The sequence below is a fragment of the Rhipicephalus microplus genome, chromosome 2, assembly GCF_043290135.1.
Source record: "Rhipicephalus microplus isolate Deutch F79 chromosome 2, USDA_Rmic, whole genome shotgun sequence".
Lineage (NCBI taxonomy): Eukaryota > Metazoa > Arthropoda > Arachnida > Ixodida > Ixodidae > Rhipicephalus > Rhipicephalus microplus.
The window spans coordinates 255,348,941-255,369,537 of NC_134701.1; the positions used below are offsets into that span (position 1 = coordinate 255,348,941).

The window sequence follows — 20,597 nt, forward strand, 5'->3', positions numbered from 1 at the left end:
TGGAATCGTACAAATAGGCTAGCTATGAGTGTTTGCCCTCAATGAGGCGGAGAGAATTAAAGACTACAAGTTCTCGTTGAGCCAATACAAGTATTTTTTTTAGAGACGAAGCTCCTTAAAGCGTAGGCTTGTCTGCCGTATTTGTCTGTCGTAGCCACCTCTTGTACGCGAAGTGTTCAATTCAATTCAATTTTATTTCATTTCAACGATGAGGGCAGACACCGGAGAAAAGTGGTGTTTGCCACTTTCATTTCATTTCATTTATTTACTCTCAAGGCCGAAGCATTACAGAGAGGAGCGGGTATACATCGTACAGAAAATCAGGAAATACAGCAAATCAAAATTATATGCGCACAATGGCGATCTGAAAACCATAAAAGAAAAGAAAGACTGCGTGATGTGAAGAAGAGGCAGGGTGGTCGTAACAACAATGTTCAACATGGTTGCGTCTTTGAATGACACGCGCACACAAAAAACTAACAAGAGAAAACACAGCGTGACTTAAGTGGCGAATTTACGCGAAATGGTTAGAGAGGGCATTTTTAAACAGAGTGAGGTCAGTGATAGCAGCGATAGGGGCGGGAAGGTGGTTCCACTCATTTGCAGTTTTCGGGATGAATGATTCAAAATATAAATTCGTGCGGGCGCTAGGAACGCCCACTTTAAACTGATGATCGTTGCGTGAGGAAACGTACGATGGGGGCTGGAAAAGAGTGTTGCTAAAAGACGGATTACAATGAAAGATCTTATGGAACAGGCAGAGGCGAGATATTTTACGCCGCAGTGAGAGTGTGGGTAAGTGAAGATTGGCTTTCATTGAGGTAACACTGGACGTGCGATGGTAGTTGGACATGACAAAACGTGCCGAGCGATTTTGAACCGCCTCGATGCTGTCAGCGAGGTAATTGGTATGTGGATCCCAGACTGATGACGCGTACTCGAGTTTGGGTCGGACTAATGTTTGATAAAGCAGAAGTTTAAGGTTAGTCGGAGCCAAAGAAAAGTTTCTGCGCAGATAACCTAACGTGCGATTCGCATTGTTTGTAATATAACATATAATATATATATAATATAATATAATATAATATAATATAATATATCAGGGAGGACCCGAGCCTCCCTGATACATGAAAGCAACGACGACATTGATCATGGGGGAAGAAACAAAGAGCGTTAAAAGAAAAACGTGTTCACCAGATGGCGCTCGCATCGCTCGCATCACTAAAGGTGTTTCGATAAACAGACACACAGACGGATGGACAGATGAACGGACGGACGGATGGACGGACGGACGGATGGACAGATGAACGGACGGATGGACGGACGGACGGATGGACGGATGGATGGACGGACGGACGGACGGACGGATGGATGGACGGGCGGACGGATGGATGGATGGACGGATGGATGGACGGATGGACATCAATTGACCGGGGCGTGAACATCACCGTTTGATAGTTGCAATGGTTCAACGTTGCATATTTTTTTCACGCACGTGCACCCTCAGCATAGCCAGTGATGTAATAATAGATGTGAGATGGAATGTTCTTTTTTTAATGCAAATATAATCCAGCAGTATTGAGGTGAAAGTAGATTCATAAAGGCAATAACCTGAAGTCTACCTATACACTGTAGAATGGTTCTTTAAGGCAACGTACGACCACAGTCCTGGTACCACCATTACAATATGATACATAGGTCGTGTCTTGTTCCTCCAAGTTCGTGCATTACTTACGTGCCTATTTAATAACACTTTCCGACAATTTCACAAGTAGCAAACCTGCATCTGTTGAAGTCGAAAAGTTCGAGAAATCCCTCACTCACTCACTCACTCACTCACTCTATTTCTATTACATGCTCTACGATGTTATCAACTTAATCATCCTAGTTTTTTACGTCTCCTTGATTGATTAGATGCAAAGCAGCTTTTGGCGGGATTTCATCCACTTTACGGTGTTGCCAACATTACTGCGCATACGCAACAGCTGGTCCAAGCACTACCAGGACGCGCTCACGCGATAGCACGTTCTGACCTGTGTAAGGGGCTGGGTGAGATGATGTGGCCTCTCCCCCTTACACTCTCCCAGCAATCACGGGATGACGTCGGGGAACGAGATTCCGCAGACGCACGATGAACGCATGTGCTCCTGCGTGGCGTGGCGATGAACCTTCGTGGCGTGCTGCTTCGCGGTGATGATGATGATGATTATGATGATGATGATGATAAATTGGGTTGAAAAAAAAGGCATTTAGGAGCTAGATGGGTGGGGCCTCATGTCCAAGGCTCCACTGGCTTGCGCCGCCTGCCGGACGTGGTCCAGCAGTGCGAGCTATCGAGGAGTGCCTCCCACTGCTCCAAAGAGTTTTCAATTTTATACATGCGCTTTAAGCGGTTGAGTTCATTTGGCGGTGATGAAACTTCCCGAGATAAGGCAGAGGGTCGGTGCCGAGTCGAGACACCACGGACAATCGCGTCCATACTAAGTCGGACGAATTTTGTGCACTTGTAATATATTTGGGTAAACTCCCGTTTGAAATTTGTGGAAATCTATGGCGTGTTCTCCTTTAAGACAAATATGTCGCCCTTCACAAATCTTTTAAAGAGTTCAGGATGAGTAAGAGCAACAGAACCTACAATGAATCCAAGGTGTGCTTCACTTGCAAGGACGCGTTTACTTCGGGCAAGGTGCCCGTGATGAACGGAACTTGAAGTCTACCCATGCGCTGCTTCACACGCTACTCGCGGTTTCCTTTTGTGGAAGATGGTGAAATTTAACTTATTTATTTATTTCACACATTCATTCATTCAATCAATCACTTCGCTAGCCTCTCATCGTGTTTGGCTTAGGACACAATGCGAAAACGCTTTGAGTGATCGTAAAAGACAGGAAAGAGCTGCTTTCCTACCAGGCGCAAGTATACTCATCTTCCCGCGAGAGAACGAAGCAGTTTCCGTATCCCGCGTGCGTTCATTGTGGATGAAGAATGTTGTCGTATCAACTGGTACTAGCAGTATGGGGAACGCGCATTCATTGCTCGCCGCTAGTGCTTTGTGCCCGACCTGCACCCTCAAAGACAACCGTATTGCAAGTGGCTATACGTTACCCCGAATCGCAATATGTCCAAGCCTTGCTTGCACGTCATCACACCGCCATTAGTCACGTTGCTCCACCGAGCTTTCCAGCGAACAGCTTTGTTTTGTTTTCGTTCGGTAGTTGTATTCTTTCTAGTGGAGTCGCTTCTGGATCGTTCCATTGTTTGTCTGGCGCAAGCAAGACAGCAGCGAACAACTTGCTTCGTTTGTCTGGAGGCCGTCTTGCGGATGTTTCACTGTTGTGTTTAGTACTCAAGACGATGCTACGAGGTGGAAGCAGCTGCTCAGATAGACAATATGTGCGAAACGATTGTTTGTATTATAGGCACTCAGGAATCTCAATGACTGTGCATTTGTATCTGTGCGCAAGGTTAGTGAGTGAGTGAGTGAGTGAGTGAGTGAGTGAGTGAGTGAGTGAGTGAGTGAGTGAGTGACATCATCGTTCCACATTATTTGATCGCTGTGAAAACAGCGTTGATGCAGAAAATCGAAAGTCCGACGTTGGCCAGAGTTTGTACCGACTGGCTGCTTGCGCTGTGTAAAAGTGTAAATAAATGAACAAATGATCACACAAACGAATATTTCAATAAAGAAAGAGATAGGTTCACACGTACGCAATGCAGGATGATGAAACTTGTCCAGCTTATCACGTGATTCACAAGTGATAAGTGCTGCAGCAATATTTTCATGCATTGAACTATGTTGGCACTACAAAAGCTTAAAAAGAGGTTGGCGAAGTTCGACAGCATACGTGCAAACATCCGTCATGGTATCTTAAAGTAACGGCTTTTCGATGTAACAGAAATGCGAGAGTGTTCATGTCCGTGGATCACTGTGCACGCTAAGGCATGCGGGTTTTCTCACGGCGGAGTGTGTTCCACCAATAGAAACAACCCATGCTTGGTGTGTCTTGTGTCTCTTCTAGTTCGACCAGCCATTGTACCCTTCTCTTTCCCGGAGTCCCTGCATCAGGGCCAGAGGTACAACGTTTTGTGCACGGTGTCCAAAGGCGACGCGCCAGTCCACATCACCTGGTACAAGGACGGCGTTCCCGTCTCCACTGCTGGCCTGGCATCCGTGAGCGTGCTGAACGTGACGGAGTTCTCGTCGACTCTCATCTTCGAAAAGCTACTACCGGAGCACCGAGGAAACTACAGCTGCGAGGCCCGCAACGAAGCAGGCGGGGTCACGGTCACCTCCACAATGGTAATTCACGGTATGGCTTGCGATGCACCTTCTTCAATGTTTTCTTTTCAGTTCCTTAATGTGCCCCTCACCGGGTTTAGTCATTGCAAATGACCGAACGCAGCGCCTATGTCAGCCGGTGGTAGCGTAACTGTATAAGCTGCCTTTAGATAGCAGAATTTCGCATCGTTTTATCAGCCGTGCTAGCAAGCGTGAATTGCGGAGAAGCTTATATACACAGGCCTTTGTTTTTATAACATGAAAGTGTTTTATGCGGAGGACTACGAAGACTTTAGTGATGTAGTTCTGTCACGGATGTGACTTTGATAAAATGTACGGTACCAAACTAATAAGAACTTTTTAGAAAAATATTTCCCCGGCGGAAATGGAATTATTAGCGTGCCGGCATGCTATCTCGGAGGTCATAGTTAAAGCGTCTCAATAGCAGCAACAAACACTGGCTACGGTAGTATCGGAGATTCGCTCACGATGCAGTTATTTGTCACTGTAGTTATGTTTTATTGCCTTTCGCTTCGTCTTATCTGTTAGCTGTATAGAGTATCATTGTTGAAGTGATGCAGCTTCCACATGCACCAATGGTCTTTCGCCACCGACTGGTTCGTGTGCGATAGCACCGTTTAATAACACTAGCACCCACCGACTTAAAGCGGCGCAGAAAGGCAATGGTGGCGACGGGCGAATTCGGTGCCCTGGTGGAGCAAGACGGAAACCAGCCGGACGTGGAACACCTGCGCCCTTTCGCAGCTCAAGCTACGAACATCTGTCTTTCGTGTTGCTGAAGCGCGGTATGGTTGTGTACGCACGAGAGAGAGAGAACAACTTTATTGGTTCAATCCGGCAAAACAGGGAAGGGGATAGGGACGGAGACTTTTGCGTGCCCGCTTGGCCAACGGAGGCGGGGGCAGTACTACAGCACATGCATATATTACCACATTACTCGGGAGTGTGCAACATGTCGTTTCTCACCCTAATAAACGCCTTGAAGAAGTGCACAGTACCAGTATTTATTACGTGCTTGTTGATGTCATCTCCACGCGAGATTCACAATACGCTGTATGCATGTGTAGGTTAAAAAGATCCTCTACCACAATGGTTAAACCATGACCATGGACGTCAGTCGTCGCAATGTAGATGTGCCACTAGGAATAGACGTGGGTGGATCCACGTCAAATGGTGCCATAGCTGCCAAACACCAACGAAGTTGTTCAAATTTATAATTGCTACGAAGTATAAGCACTACTTCTGTGAAGACACTTTTGACTTTCGGGTTATATTGATTCCTATGACGGAGGGTTAAGCCATGTTTCTTTCTTTGTATTTCCCGGTGCCACCACTGCAGCGAACTTGACTACCGCTAGCGGTAATCCAATTCACTGTCAGTGACCTCTATACTTCGCATACTAGACAGAATCCCAGTCAGAAATCACTTTCAGAAACCCCCGTCAGCATTTACTAGTCAGCAAAGTACACCCGCAATCGGCGAAAAGCTAGCATGTCGCCATAAAACATAACTTTCAGCATCGCCGCACAGCTGTATAGTTGCTAGCCTGCTAATAATTCTGCTTCCTGCTGGTAGCATGTATAGAACCTCTAGGAGATAGCAACCTTGAATGCAAGGTAAGATTCCCTTGGCGGCACAGAAAAGGCCAAGTCTAAAACAGAATGCTGCTTGCTTTTTACTTCGAGGAATGATGGATTTAGATTGAGTACCTAATAACCTGACCACGTCCTCGTAACAGGCGCTCCACACTGCTTGTTCCTGGATGGCTAAGAGTGGTTTTTTTGAAGTCATTTTACTTTCGTATTGAAATGGCTGATAACCCATTTTGTGACAACTGTGGTAGCTAGGAGACGTCCTTGTTACAACGCGTAGAGAAAATCACTTGCAGTCGCTCTAGCTCAAAACGCAGGCCGATAGAGGTAGAAACCAGTCTGGAATGTCACCCTTAGAGGTCATCGCGGTTTAAGGCGACGAAGACCGTGCTCAACTTCTTGAACGCATCAGACTTGCACCAGCAGTTATAGACTGATGGGGTTATGATAACTGTGATATGTATGACATTGTGTGTGCATGCTCTCCTCTCTCTTTTCCTCCGTCTTTATTACTCCCTGATCTTTTTCTCCAGTGTAGGGTAGCATACCGGTCCTTCTAGACAAGTTAACATCCCTGCCTTTTCCTTTATCTTCTGTTACTTCTTTCCTCGAGGCGTCACAACCGTGAATTCGTTTCTTCATCCAATGAGGAACGCAGAGTGCGTGAGCCGCGAAACAAATTAGAAAGAATTAGCGTTTTTAATGAGGTGGTACTCGACCACACATAAATTATCCGTGCGCTCGCTTCTACAGCAGAGAGTACACGGTCGTAATGGACTCAGGGTTAACAAAAAAAAACCTTTTGTATTTTTTTTCGCGGTGAGCACGTCTTCAGAGTAAATGGTTAGCATGCAGTTTATTTTTGTCTACTTTTTTTCAATAATAAACCTATTTCCAAATTCTTCAAGCAATATGATCCCTACATGGCATCTGACAACTTCTAAGGCGTAATTAAAATATGCGATTATGCCTGGTGAGGGGATAATTAAGAAAGTTTATGATTACAACGAGAGGCTGTTCATTTACTGACCGAAAAATTGTCTTGCTCTCTGATTGAGCATGAATGTTTGGAGCACGTATATTTTCTTATATGCAACATTTAGTTTCTTAACACAGAATGCCTTCTTCTTAACCGCACTACTTTCCAGCATCTCATATCTCTCTCTTTTTCTCTTAACACAGAACTAAAGTGCTGTGAAATGAAATTTTATCAATGCTTTTGTCAACGGCTTTTACAAGGCTAAGATCAGAAAAAGACGAATGGCAGAAAGGAGGTTCCACTTCACAAACGCATAGTCAGAAAATATTGCCAACAAAATGAATCTGATAATTCTCGAAATTTTATTTGCTGTTTAATGTTTCGTTACGCGTGTACAGTACACTTATCATGACTGAAATATACTGAGTCCATGTCGCATGTTACTCGTCAGTTCAAATCTCTTGATGGTTACGTTATTTCACAGTCATATTTTGCAAAATAGATAAAGATCGTGGCTTAGCAGATCTTCTTCTATTTACGTGATATTAAAATGAACGAGTGTGTCAAAAGCTATATCTCTATATAGTATACTTTGGTGGTTATGTTTAAGCACCGTCGCGGTGGTCTAGTGGTTAAGGTACTCAGCTGCTGACCCGCAGGTCGCAGGTTCGAATCCCGGCTGCCGCGGCTGCTTTTTCTGTGGAGACGAAAATGCTGTACGTCCATGCAAATGTGCTCAGGCTTAGATGCACGTTAAAGAACCCCAAGTGGTCGTAATATTCTCCGGAGCCCTACACTACAGCGTCTCTCATAATCATATGGAGGTTTTGGGATGTTAAACCACACATATCAATCGATATTTATGTTTAAGTTAAACACAGTACATTTCTGGCTTTATTTGAAGTGTTTCCCAGATTTAGTATGCGTGCTTGAGCGGCGCAAAATAATCTGCAATCCTTGTGTTTTTATTGCGTGTACAGTGCCACCTATGTGGCGCATCGAGCCGTCCGACACCATGGTTGTTCGCGGTGGTACGGCCATCATTGACTGCCAGGCCGATGGTTTTCCTGTGCCTCGTGTGAGATGGACGAAATCTGAAGGCAAGTGTGGGTTCATTGTATGTATGTATGTATGTATGTATGTATGTATGTATGTATGTATGTATGTATGTATGTATGTATGTATGTATGTATGTATGTATGTATGTATGTATGTATGTATGTATGTATGTAGCTTAAGACTAGACGCACCACACGCAAATAGACCGCTCTCACCAGCCGATCTGTGCATGCGGGGTATCCGACAGTGGAACTGCCTCCATCATAGTTGAAGATCTCAGCGCGGCTGTTGCGGCTGCTTGTAAATGTTTCAGGTGTACTGACGTTTCGCAACAATCCTCGACAGACAAGACGAGTTAACGCGGTTAAAACTGTGTCCATCCCTCCAATGTGTGTTCTTTTATTTCAGCTTAAACTGCATGCTCGTGCTAAAAAAAAAGTTCGACAGTGATTACATGTGGCCATATCATTTCGTTTTGTTGAACAGCTCTCGTCGCTTTATATGTTAGTAACCAAAAACAAACCACGTTTCCGTTTGTTATAAGAGAAAAAAAGTCTTCCGGGAACGTCAGCACACAAGTGATACAATCTGTGGTATCCAGAAAATTAATGTCCCAATATATATATATATATATATATATATATATATATATATATATATATATATATATATATATATATATATATATATATATATATATATATATAGCGGCCTTTCCTCCATCCACTTTTTTGGGTTTATATGTGAATTTAGAAGTAGGAGTGACAGTCAGCGCCATCTATAAGCCAAGCGACGAGTGTGAAAACACTCTTTTAGTTGCATGTTTGGCGTCACGTAGCACGTGAACTTATTATGAGCGGGCAGCTGGTTAATAGTCCCTCGTATACAACCTAATGACACCAAGTCTGCCAGTACGAGACCCTCGTTTTAATGAAATAAGGGAACGAAGTGTATACATAAGGGCTCGTTTTTCCGTGCTTTAACACAATATTAATGAGATCTAACAGACAGTAATGCCAAGTAATGTACAGGGGAAGTTATTAGAACCAATAGAATGTAAATAAGAAGAAAGAAAAGTGGATGAAAAAATAACCAGCCGTGAGCAAGAATCGAACCTACGACCTTCGAATAACGCGTTCGATGCTCTAACCACTGAGCTACCACAGCGGCCTTTCCTCCATCCAGTTTTTTGGGTTTATATGTCAATTTAGAAGTAGGACTGTCAGTCAGTGCCATCTATAAGCCAAGCGACGAGTGTGAAAACACTCTTTTAGTCGCATGTTTGGCGTCACGTAGCACGTGAACTTATTATGAGCGGGCAGCTGATTAATAGTCCCTCGTATACAACCTAATGACACCAAGTCTGCCAGTACGAGACCCTCTAAATTCACATATAAACCCAAAAAAGTAAATGGAGGAAAGGCCGCTGTGGTAGCTCAGTGGTTAGAGAATCGAACGCGTTATTCGAAGGTCGTAGGTTCGATTCCTGCTCACGGCTGGTTATTTTTTCATCGACTTTTCTTTCTTCTTATTTACATTCTATTGGTTCTAATAACTTCCCCTGTACATTACTTGGCATTACTGTCTGTTAGATCTCATTATTATTGTGTTAAAGAACCGAAAAACGAGCCCTTATGTATACATTTCTTTCCGTTATATATATTTATTTTATTTATTTATTTCGACATACTGCCAATCCCATCAGGGATTTTAGCAGGAAGGGCGTGAACATAAAAATTGGAATAAGTACACAATAAAGACATACATCGCGATAAAGTACAGAATGAAACTAACAGAATCGGATCATTTAACAATTTCAGATCAAAGAAGGCATAAAACATTAGTGTAAAGAAAAAGTTGTCAGAAGAAAATAAAAGCAGCGACTTGGTTGACACATTGGTTGACATATTGGCATGTGCATCAAGAAACACAACAAGAAATTACAGCAATAAGAAACTACCCTACAATATGGAGAAGTATTTCAAGAAAGGGCAAATTTATACACACTGAAAAACAGAAACATGATCAAGAATCAACAGAGCGATTTCTCTTCACCTGGATTCCGTACTAAAAATTGCTTAAAGAAAAAATATGATGACATGATACTTTGCTCGTACAATGTTCACACGAACACTCATATTAAAATCAACCAGGTGATTCCGTTTGCATAATACAAAGTTCATTTTCGACAAGGGTTAGAAATTTTGCTAATTCGGTAGTGCTGGAGATACTCGGATCCAGTTTATTCCATTCATTAGTGGCTATCGGAAAGAATGAGTACTTAAAGCAGTTTGTGTTGAAGGAGTATTCGTTAAGTCTCATTGGGTGTTTTTGGCGTGTTGTTCTAGTTTGATCAAACGTAAGGTAGGCGGATACATCAATGTTTAAATGACCATGGATTAATTCATGTATGAATTTTGCACGTGCTAACCTTGTTCTATTCATTAGAGTAAGTAATCCAGCTTTTTAATTAGTTTAGTCGGAGAACTGTATGACTGTATATATATATATATATATATATATATATATATATATATATATATATATATATATATATATATATATATATATATATATATATAGAGAGAGAGAGAGAGAGAGAGAGAGAGAGAGAGTCCAAAAGAACGGGGAACAACAAAAAAGCTTTTTGCGCATATCTTACGTCCAAGTAACTCTTTCAATGTAACCGGTGTTGTCGATGGTTCACTTTAATCACAGTAGCCACTTGAACGTGAATGAAAAAATGGTCCCCATGAAGCAGGTAGCAGGCGCACCCGATGGACGCCGACCACCCGCTCACGACTTTTGTTCAATTTTTACATCACGGAAATCTTGCTAACGGCAAAACATTGCGCGCTATGCAAGTAATGAGTAAAAAATTTGACGATACAGCAATGCGGCGTAAAATCAGTATACATAGCTCACTCCGGTCGGCGGCACCGCCCTCGGGCGGTGGCTCGGCGCCGGTATCGTCGCTATAGGACTACCCCTTCACAATACTGCAGTGTACGGTATAGGTCATAGCCTCACTCATATAGGGAGCTAAGCTTTGCCACCGCTGTTGCTGTTTTACGGTATAACCACGTTCATAAGTAACACTGAAAGGAATGGGCGAATCCCGGTGGCGAAGTTGACTGCGATGCCGACACGGCCGAGTTTTTTTCGTGCACTGTATGCGCGAGCTGTATGCAGCATCGAGTTGAAAGCTAGACACATATCATAGCTCCAATTCATGCTAGACGCTTATCAGGCATCGTCGCACTCAGTGAGAAGTCAGTTTAAGCATATCTACTTCCTAAAACTATCTCTGCTTTTTTTTATTTAAGGAAACACGTTGTACTCGTTTCTTGCCGCTGGCGGCTACCACTCCGGCAAGAGAATTGAGCAGGCGTTACGTAGAGTTCTGCTGCCGCTCATGGCTCCATCGGTCAAAAAGTGAACCTATTTTGAAGCAACATGACAATGCTAAGCCAACATGCATTATTCACACAGAATTCACTGACACACTCAACAAGAAATTACGCGGTAGTTTCTGCTATGTCCGACATAATTGACACTCGCACACGATCCGGTCGGCGCTTGACATCCCTTTAGAAGACGTAAAATCTGTGTCCTTTTGCTACAGGCTGCTGCTGTTGTAGCAACGCAGCACGGGAACCCGATCATTGCAATTCATCCAAGTATGGCCACTCACGTTCTTCAATGCAGCTCGCTGATGCAGCAGCTGTAGGCAGCGAAACGTACCGAGTGTGCTAAACGTACTGGCATGCACTGCGACAGCGGGGGCATAGTGCAACTCGCGCTGAGATCAGTTTATTACGAAGACTTTGATTCTTCTTCCACACAGGCCGTCATTCGTGTTTTCTTTTCCTTTTTTTTTGCCAGATTTCATTTTCTGACTTCGCTTTTTTTTTTCTATTCAGTGAAGTAGAAAACATGCGGGATCCCCCATGCATTGGCGAAAGACAACTTCAAGAGAAAATCCAGATTCTTTATATTCTCAGCCAATGTATTAAACCTGCTCAATGAAACCTACACCTCCTCCCCCTCCATGCGAAAGCTTCGTGGGCCTATTATGCTTTTGCGCAGCTTCCAAGGTCGGAGGCATTGGAAACTTTCTGCACCTAATTTTGTTATGCACAGCCTCTGTGATCAGCCCACTATTAAAAATGCGTGGATTTCACATTCGCTGGCGTTATAATGTAGCGTAACCATGCATATGCTACGTCATCGATACTTCACAAGTTTTGGCTTGCTGTGGTGTCATGATGGCGTCATCACTTGGTGCTGATATTTTGCATCAGTTGGGTTGATGCCCACGTCCCCGATGCCGACGGCCAATTTTCAAGTTCTAAGAGGCAGCTAAGGAGTTCGCCTTAGAAGAAGACAAATTAGGCAATTTCTCTTGGAAGCACGGTACAGTGACCGCCACTTATTAGAGGCATTGGTCCCGCGCACTCCGGCCACTCTTTCCCTCACTGATAATTTATGTTTTCCATAAACCCGCTCGGCCTTGTTCCCTCCCTATAATCCCGCTGCGATGATGTCTATATTAAAGTCTTTTTTTTTTTCAAGGTCCTCAGTTTTGCGTCCTTCCTCAAGAACTTATTAGCCAAGTTTCATGTTTTTTTTTTTGTTAGCGGCGTTTTCTATGTGAATATTAGCATATTCTCGCGCTATGTAGATTGCCGGTCAATTTATTTCCCCATTTAGTGTTCATTTTTATCCGGTTCTAATCACGTCTAGGCGACGTTCCCGGTGACTACAGAGCCATCAGCAGCAGCTCACGAATCCACGTGTTCGAGAATGGATCTCTCGCCGTCCACAACGCAGACGAAAAAGACGCCGGCTTCTTTCTCTGCCAAGCTTCAAACGGAATCTCACCGGTTCTCAGCAAAGTTGTAAAGCTCAGCGTTCACGGTAAGCTTTCCAACTTTTTTATGTTCAGATTAAACGCTGGCTTCTTTTCGAAGTCAGCTTGATGCACTCCCCTAACTAATAACATTCGTGTAACTCTATAGCTCGGGAAACAATCGCATTTTAGTTTTGTGCATAAGTCTTCCCTCTGCGTGATTAATTACACGAACCAATCGCGTCTGTACTTCTAGTGTTCAGTCCAAAAATAACGCACTGGTCATTCCGTACGAGAAACTCTGTGCTAGTGATACAATTAAATTAAATTGCTTGATTTATCCTAGTAAATGATCATCGAAAGTGATCAGATTTCGTTATATATGTTAGGTTGCTAATACTAATTGTATGCACCCTCAAACCTACAAAATCACGTTCAATGATTGATTTGTTAGATTTGTTATTTAACTTTGCCCTTACATGAAATCAACCTTCTATGAAAGCGCCATTTCCCGCGGAACCCAATTAACACACTGTTGAGAGATGAGACTTGGATTTGAACGTTATGCCATAATATTAAAACTGCATCATATAATGCAGCATCTATATTATACAAGTCAAGCTGAGCATCTCAGAGACAATTCCACACTTAACAACCTTAAGGACTTACAATTTGTTGTTAGAAGTCTATTACTTAGAAACCAATGCATTTTCCCACTAACACTCGTTTGTTCGACTGAAATTGCTTCCTTTTTTCGTTTTTGTGTTGATTTGACACAGGATATTTTCGTATAGAGAATGCGCCAACCTTCCTGACAGCCATTTTGTTGTAAATGCCCCTTAGATGCATTTCTGTTTAGGTTGTTGTTACTCGAATGGTTATTGATTTTATTACAGTGGCTGCCCATTTCAAATCAAAATTTAAGGCGGAAAGCGTTCAAAGAGGCCACATTGCCAGGCTTCGCTGTGAAGCCTTCGGAGACAAGCCGGTGATCATCACCTGGTCAAGAGATAAGCAGTCATTCGACCCAAAGGAGGATTCTAGGTATGGGCAAACTGTTTTCACAAATAAGCAAGACTTATATTTTAGAAACATACTTGTCTTGAGGCAAGCCTGCAAGAACGAATACCAGTTCTGATGGCTCCTCATTACATGGTGGAAGGGTTGGCCTGTATTTATTGTCTCCGTTGCTTCCTAATTGCTTCCAGTTTCCGCAAGAAGTTCTGAAAGACGCCGAATAACGAGACTTGATAAGTTCAATAACTTGCTATCGTGTGGACTTTGCGAAGGAAACAGTTTCTGGATGAAGTAGCAATAATGGCTCATGTGTACTCCAAGTAAGGTCCTTTTATTTTGCAGATATGAACTGAACGAAACGGTGCACGGTGGAGGCATTGTGTCCGAAATAACGATTCGTGGCGCAGACCGACGAGACTCGGCCCTTTTCACGTGCCTTGCCAGGAATGCGTATGGGTCTGACGATACGAACATGCAACTCATCCTCCAAGGTAGGACTTCCAAGACGGCTCACGCCCTTCTTTGCTCACAGGTATTCCGGAGTACATCTGAGCTCTGATACTAATTTCTTAGATTTCTGGCGATAGCTTCAAGTGCACTGTATACTTAACTGGAAGCGCTGTTCTGTTCCGAGGTTGTTGCACATTTTTTTCTGTGTTCTGCAGGACAGGTAGTAACCGTGGAGCCGAACAACTAGATTGATGTAACTAGAATAATAAGAATGGGGTGGAGCACATTTGGCAAAGCATTCGCAAATCATGAATGGTAGATTGCTACAATTCCTCAAGAGGAAAGCATATAACAGCTGCATCTTACCGGTACTTTCCTACGGAGCAGAAGCCAGGAGGATTACAAAGTGGGTTCAACCTAAACTGAGGACAACATAGTGATCAAAGGAAAGTGATACGTGTAAGCTTAAGAGGCAAGAAGAGAGCAGAGTGGGTCAGGGAACAAACGGGCGTTAAGGACATCAAAGTCAAAATTAAGAAGAAGAAATGGTCAGGGTAAGTAGCCCGAAGGCAAGATAGCCGCTGGTTACTAAGGATGATAGACTGGACTCCAAGAGAAGAAGAGCAGGTGAAGGGGATACAAAAATCTAGGTGGACAGATAAGATTGGGAAGTCTGCGGGTATAAAGTGGCCGCAGCAAGCACAGGACCGAGTTCACTGGCGGAGCATGGGAGAGGCCTTTGTCGTGCAGTGAACGTAGCCAGGATGATGATGATGAGGATGATGGTGGTGGTGGTGGTGGTGGTGGTGGTGGTGGTGGTGGTGGTGGTGGTGGTGGTGGTGGTGGTGGTGGTGGTGGTGGTGGTGGTGGTGGTGGTGGTGGTGGTGGTAGATATGGTGGAGGTGGTGGTGGTGGTATATGGGGTGGTGGTGGTGGTAGTGGTGATGATGATGATGATCATGATGTTGGTGGTGGTTATCCCGGCTGCGGCGGCTGCATTTCCGATGGAGGCGGAAATGTTGTAGGCCCGTGTACTCAGATTTGGGTGCACGTTAAAGAACCCCAGGTGGCCGAAATTTCCGGAGCCCTCCACTACGGTGTCTCTCATAATCATATGGTGGTTTTGGGACGTTAAACCCCACATATCAATCGATGATGGTGGTGGTGGTGGTGGTGGTAGATGTGGTGGTGGTGGTGGTAGTGGTGAGGATGATGATGATGATGATGATGATGATGATGATGATCAAATTTTCAAACGCCTGAGAGAAAGCATGGAAACTTGGGCAAGTTGGTAGAACATAACTTAATGAAGGAACAGCAGAACCTAGAAGCACTTACTGCGTAACTACGGAAGCGGAAAAACAAGGACAGAAAAGAGCGCTGCTCTTTTCTGTCCTTGTTTGTTTGCTTTGGTAGTTACGCAGTAACTACTTCTATGTTGCGCTGTTCCTACATTCAGACTGAGATGAATTTCGTTTTGTAAATTAGATGCATTTTGTTGTACGAGCTATATATATTCTGTATATGACGCATTTGTTTTGGGCGCTTGCTCGTTTCTTGTTGTTCAGAACCACCGGACAGCCCGCAAGAAGTGAAATTGTTAGAGTATGGCAGTCGGCACGTGAAGCTTTCCTGGATTACACCATACAGTGGAAACAGTGCTGTCACGAAATACATAATACAATACAGGGAAGACACTGGTGAGTGAAAGTTCATCAGGGGTACTTCTTTCTTCTTTTTTTGTAGTGAATGCTGTTATGAGATGGGTTTCTTCTGCGTAAATGTTTTACCTTTTTCATTTACACTGTTGCAGGCGTGTCGCTTTAAAGCAGTAGTGATGAATATGTAACTTTGTGTCTCCACACATGCGTCGGATCAGTTCATTTTTTTTTCTTTTTTCCAGAAACCACGTAAGCTTCTTGTCGCTCCCGACAGCATCAAACGTGACTTTTCGCGAGACCGTTATGTTTCGAAAATGGTGCCCAAACTACTAGTTCGTGATTGTTAAGCGCAGAAGGAAATATTTTACTGCTTCACCTTTGTATTATTTACTGAAAAGTGGCAGATGTTGTATCCTTTTACTCTTCGAGACCTATGGGAACTTGTAATTTATTTCTTATTCCTACATACAACACTTCACCCTTAACCCATCACCCCTTTTTTTTTTTCTTTTTCAGAATCATGGCATCACAAGTCGTCGAACGTAACTGTGCCCGGTTCGGAAACGACAGCAGAGATTCGAAGCCTACGACCAGTCACACTTTACGTCTTCAGGATTTTCGCCTTCAATTCCTTGGGACACAGCGACGCCAGCACAGAGACGCACGTTCGAACAGATGTCGAAGGTAAAGTCTTAAGCGCAATACATACACGAAAGAAACACAATACGGGCTCAAAGAGAAGGGTAGGCGCTAAGCTTCCAGTTTGAAAGTTCCGCGCCTACCACGCTAATACAAGCTAATACAATGACCAACTCGCTCCAACTACAACGCTTCTGAATATAAGACCAACTATTTTGTCACATTTCGCTAAATGGCACATTGCACTTAGGTCACAGCGAATAATATTTACTCACCTTTGACATATCCTTACACACCCACCACGCTAAACTAAACTGTCAAAACTAAAAACTTAACGCAAAGCACGAAAAAACTAAACGCAAAGCTCGATCTTTTTTGGGCGTATTTGAATTTTAGTGTATCTTAGTTTTGAACATACACGTATAAATAGGTCATGGATACTTCACTTAGAAGGATACATCAAGATGTCGTAACATTTTCATACCATTAAAAATGATAAGTTATGTGGGCGGCACTCTATCAATGCTTCTTTGAGGTTCGTTTTAGTGCGTCAGTGCGTGCATGTGTGTGTGTGTGTGTGTGTGTGTGTGTGTGTGTGTGTGTGTGTGTGTGTGTGTGTGTGTGTGTGTGTGTGTGTGTGTGTGTGTGTGTGTGTGTGTGTGTGTGTGTGTGTGTGTGTGTGTGTGTGTGTGTGTACGCTATTAAAGACCGTGTTTTGCGGCATATTTTGTTTGCCATCTTATCCGCAAAACTGCAAAACTTTTCTTCGGTGTAGTGTAAAACCCATTTATACTGAAGGATATGACGCGAACATTTATCAGCTTCTCAGATAAACACTTCTATAACAATACAAAAGAAAAGAAAACCAGTGTTTCTTCCAGTTTCTTTCAACATTATCCCTAACATGCAGTTTTTGCTTCATTGTAGCACCTGGGGGGCCTCCACAGAAAGTTAGGGCTGAAGCAACAGGTTCACAGTCAATCAAGGTTTGGTGGAAGGTAAATATACGTTTTTTTTTTCATGCTCAGATATGTCACTGTTGAGTCTTAAAATTTGAAAAACGAGGAGAGGGGTTTCAACATAGCATTGTGACCTTCTAGAATTACGTCTAAATTTTCAGCGAAGCTCTTTCTCCCATGCAGTTGCGCGAAGAACATTTGCCCGCTATCCAACCACGTCGCTTAAAACCCAGCTCTCATACGACATGTACGTTTCAAATATAGCCCCTACATAATGATTTCGAATACTTGAAGAAGAAAAATTTTCACAAAAGTTACATCAAGTATTTAGACGTCTAACTCTGCGCTCTAATCTTTCTTAAACTATCTCGAATTTCACTATCTTTCTTCCTGCTGTTGATTAAAGTTCTGCCGGGCAGGGATATAAATTCCGCACAGTTCGTGAGGCAATCTTTAATTCAAAGGACCTTAATTCATAATTTATTAAACAGACCGTAATTGCTGCACGCACAATTTGAACTGTGTACAGACGCAGCAAACTTGCCGGGAACTAACATAAAAACTTCGTCGGCAACATTTCTGTACGCACAAAAATATGTAACTCTAGCCTCGTGTAATACATCACAGTAAAAAAAAAAGGAAGAAAGAGTTTAGTAAATATTCAAAGGCCTTCATTATGCTGAAAGCACTGAGCTGGCGCTCGTGTAGATGGGACTTCCATGAATATAACTATGACCAGTTTTAAGGCATTCATTCTTAAAATGCATGCCGCATTCTAGTCTTGACCAAAACACTTTTTTAAAGTAGTTGTAGCTGAAAACTGCAAACCCGAATGTTTTCAGAAAAAAAAACACCTCATTTAGCTCGCTAATCGCAACTTCTTGAAACTAACCCATCTCCTAGAATAATATCGCTTTGGTCTACTTTTATGGGTTCTTTTTGAAATGATGCGCATAAGTGCCCTAGTTACTGGTGTGGCCGTGAAATTACTGGTCATGCCATGAAAGTCAACTAAGCGTGATCAGAAACTCGTGTAATTTAAGAAAATAAAATAATGATAATAACCTACGAACCGTGCGCACGAAAGTAAGAATGCTGAACAAGGCTGTTAATAGAGGCGTCGCGCTAAACAGGCCTCAATGTACACCGAATGTGGTATCGGGGTCATGTAATTTTCCTGCGTAAAAGTAGGAGTTTGTAGTTATGCGGGAGTATGAAAATGTTCGAAAATAAAGTTTTTTCATTCCATGAAAATGTTTGAATCTCTACTAATAGTTGGAAAATGGAACCCAGAAAAGCTGTGGCTGTGGTGTTTATGTATTATCTTTATTAAATATTCAGAGAATAAACTGAACGTGCTCGCAGATATCCCAGCGTTTCTCTTATGCATGACGCATATTGTCTCATCAACGGCGGTTAACGGTCATCAAAAATGAAGTTCCTTTGTTAAAAAGCTCTGTTCAAATGGGAGCACAAAAATGGCGTGACATTTCGCTTTCTATGCAAGGGGTGTTATCTCTAGAGTAAACTTGTTTCTCACATTATGTCATCTCAAAGAAATCTCATGCCTTCGTGTTTACTTTTCCGTCGTATGCATTTTTTTTACGCAATGAGATGTTGGATTATTAACCAGTTGGACGAAAATTGTTGCACGCACTGTTGCTCACGAACGACATCTGCCTGAACCTAGCCTTATACAGCATCGCTAAAAACAAAGTACCAATGCTTAAGTAACGCTCTACAAGCGCGGTCATTACTCTTGAATGACTCAAAACTTGTCAGTTACCAGTCAGTGCATTCGTGATACTTCTAGGAAGCGATAAACTACGCGCCTTGCCGAGTTAAGCAAAAAGAGCGTCGACAGCACCTACGTGTCCCAAAATCCCTCCCATGCTCTACATTTTGAGGAAGGGGGAAATTTATAGGCATTTTACCTGATGCCTCTAGCACCACTGAAAATGAAGGCTTAGTAATGTTTATTTGGTCTCTAAATAATGCACGTTCTTCAAAGCTTGCATGTTTATCACGCTTAAATTTATTCTGCTTCCATAATATATGCGTGGCGTTTACTATAGTAACGCAGCTTTCCCGGGAATCTGCGACACCACGCACTCTGTAGAGCGTTTCAAAGGTAGTACATAAAGCTTAACAAAATTTAATGACAACAATAGTTTCTCTTACTCGTTTAACTGTTTGCAGCCTCCGAGAAAAGACCTCCAGTTTGGCCCGTTGAAAGGCTACTACGTGGGATACAAGGTGAAGGACACGACGGAAACCTACGTGTACAAGACCCTCGAGCTCACTCCTGCAAACCTCCACGACGAGTGCCACATCACAAACTTGAAAAGAAACACCGACTACAGCGTCGTGGTGCAAGCCTTCAACGCGAAAGGAGCCGGGCCGCCATCGGAGGAGATATTCGTTAAGACCCTGAAGAATGGTGAGTGATGAGAGTATGCTGTGTTTGTTGAAACGGGACTGTAAGGCTTTGCTACAAACTGAGCCATAGACGAAGGGCGCGTCAGGTGCCATTAGCAATAGCTTTCAGCGTACGCTTGAAGCCGCACTCAATATATGGATGGACAAATTCACGCTACATTTGTTTGCCCCATAGCCAATACTTTTTCCAAAGCTATCTGCAATCGGCCTATAAGGAAGGAAAACAGGTGCTGGAGGAAATGTGAAAATATTAAGTGGTTCAAAACAACAACTGTATCCCCCTACACTTGGGGAAGGAAAAGAGAAAGGGAGTTTCAATGTAGGAAGAGTAGAGAAAGCGAGAAAGAGATTGAGAGAAGATGCGCGCACAACATCGCAGTCCGTCGGTCTTGTGTGATACACATCGTCACTAACCGTCTACAGTCGCCCATAAAAGTCTGTTGTCCTTGAAAATTTCAATAATGCCTTTGCGGCCTTCATCCTAGATGACTTTCAAGGATGACATTACTGAATAGTGGCTATAGCGAGATCGGTGTGTAGGCAAGAGAAAGGAAATAAAAGAAGAGTTCGGAGATCAACTAGGGTATGTCCAGTTCGCTACCCTACATGTGCCGAGAAAAGTGACAGGGTAAAAGAGATGGAGAGATAA

At 43.1% G+C, this 20,597-nt stretch overlaps 1 protein-coding gene across 3 annotated transcripts in view; it reads left to right on the plus strand.

Moving 5' to 3' along the window:
• The window catches only part of LOC119169266 (cell adhesion molecule Dscam1-like), a 276,122-nt gene that overhangs the window by 241,861 nt on the left and 13,664 nt on the right, over positions 1-20,597 (plus strand). For all 3 annotated transcript variants that reach the window (XR_012887527.1, XM_075880054.1, XM_075880057.1), the window contains exons 11-19: positions 4,020-4,310; positions 7,853-7,972; positions 12,678-12,851; positions 13,680-13,827; positions 14,143-14,291; positions 15,819-15,950; positions 16,428-16,595; positions 17,478-17,548; positions 19,709-19,949. Coding sequence is in view for 2 of the 3 variants with exons in the window: in XM_075880054.1 (XP_075736169.1) it covers positions 4,020-4,310; positions 7,853-7,972; positions 12,678-12,851; positions 13,680-13,827; positions 14,143-14,291; positions 15,819-15,950; positions 16,428-16,595; positions 17,478-17,548; positions 19,709-19,949 (1,494 nt within the window). In the remaining variant the exon portion in view is untranslated. The remainder of the gene's footprint in view (positions 1-4,019; positions 4,311-7,852; positions 7,973-12,677; positions 12,852-13,679; positions 13,828-14,142; positions 14,292-15,818; positions 15,951-16,427; positions 16,596-17,477; positions 17,549-19,708; positions 19,950-20,597) is intronic.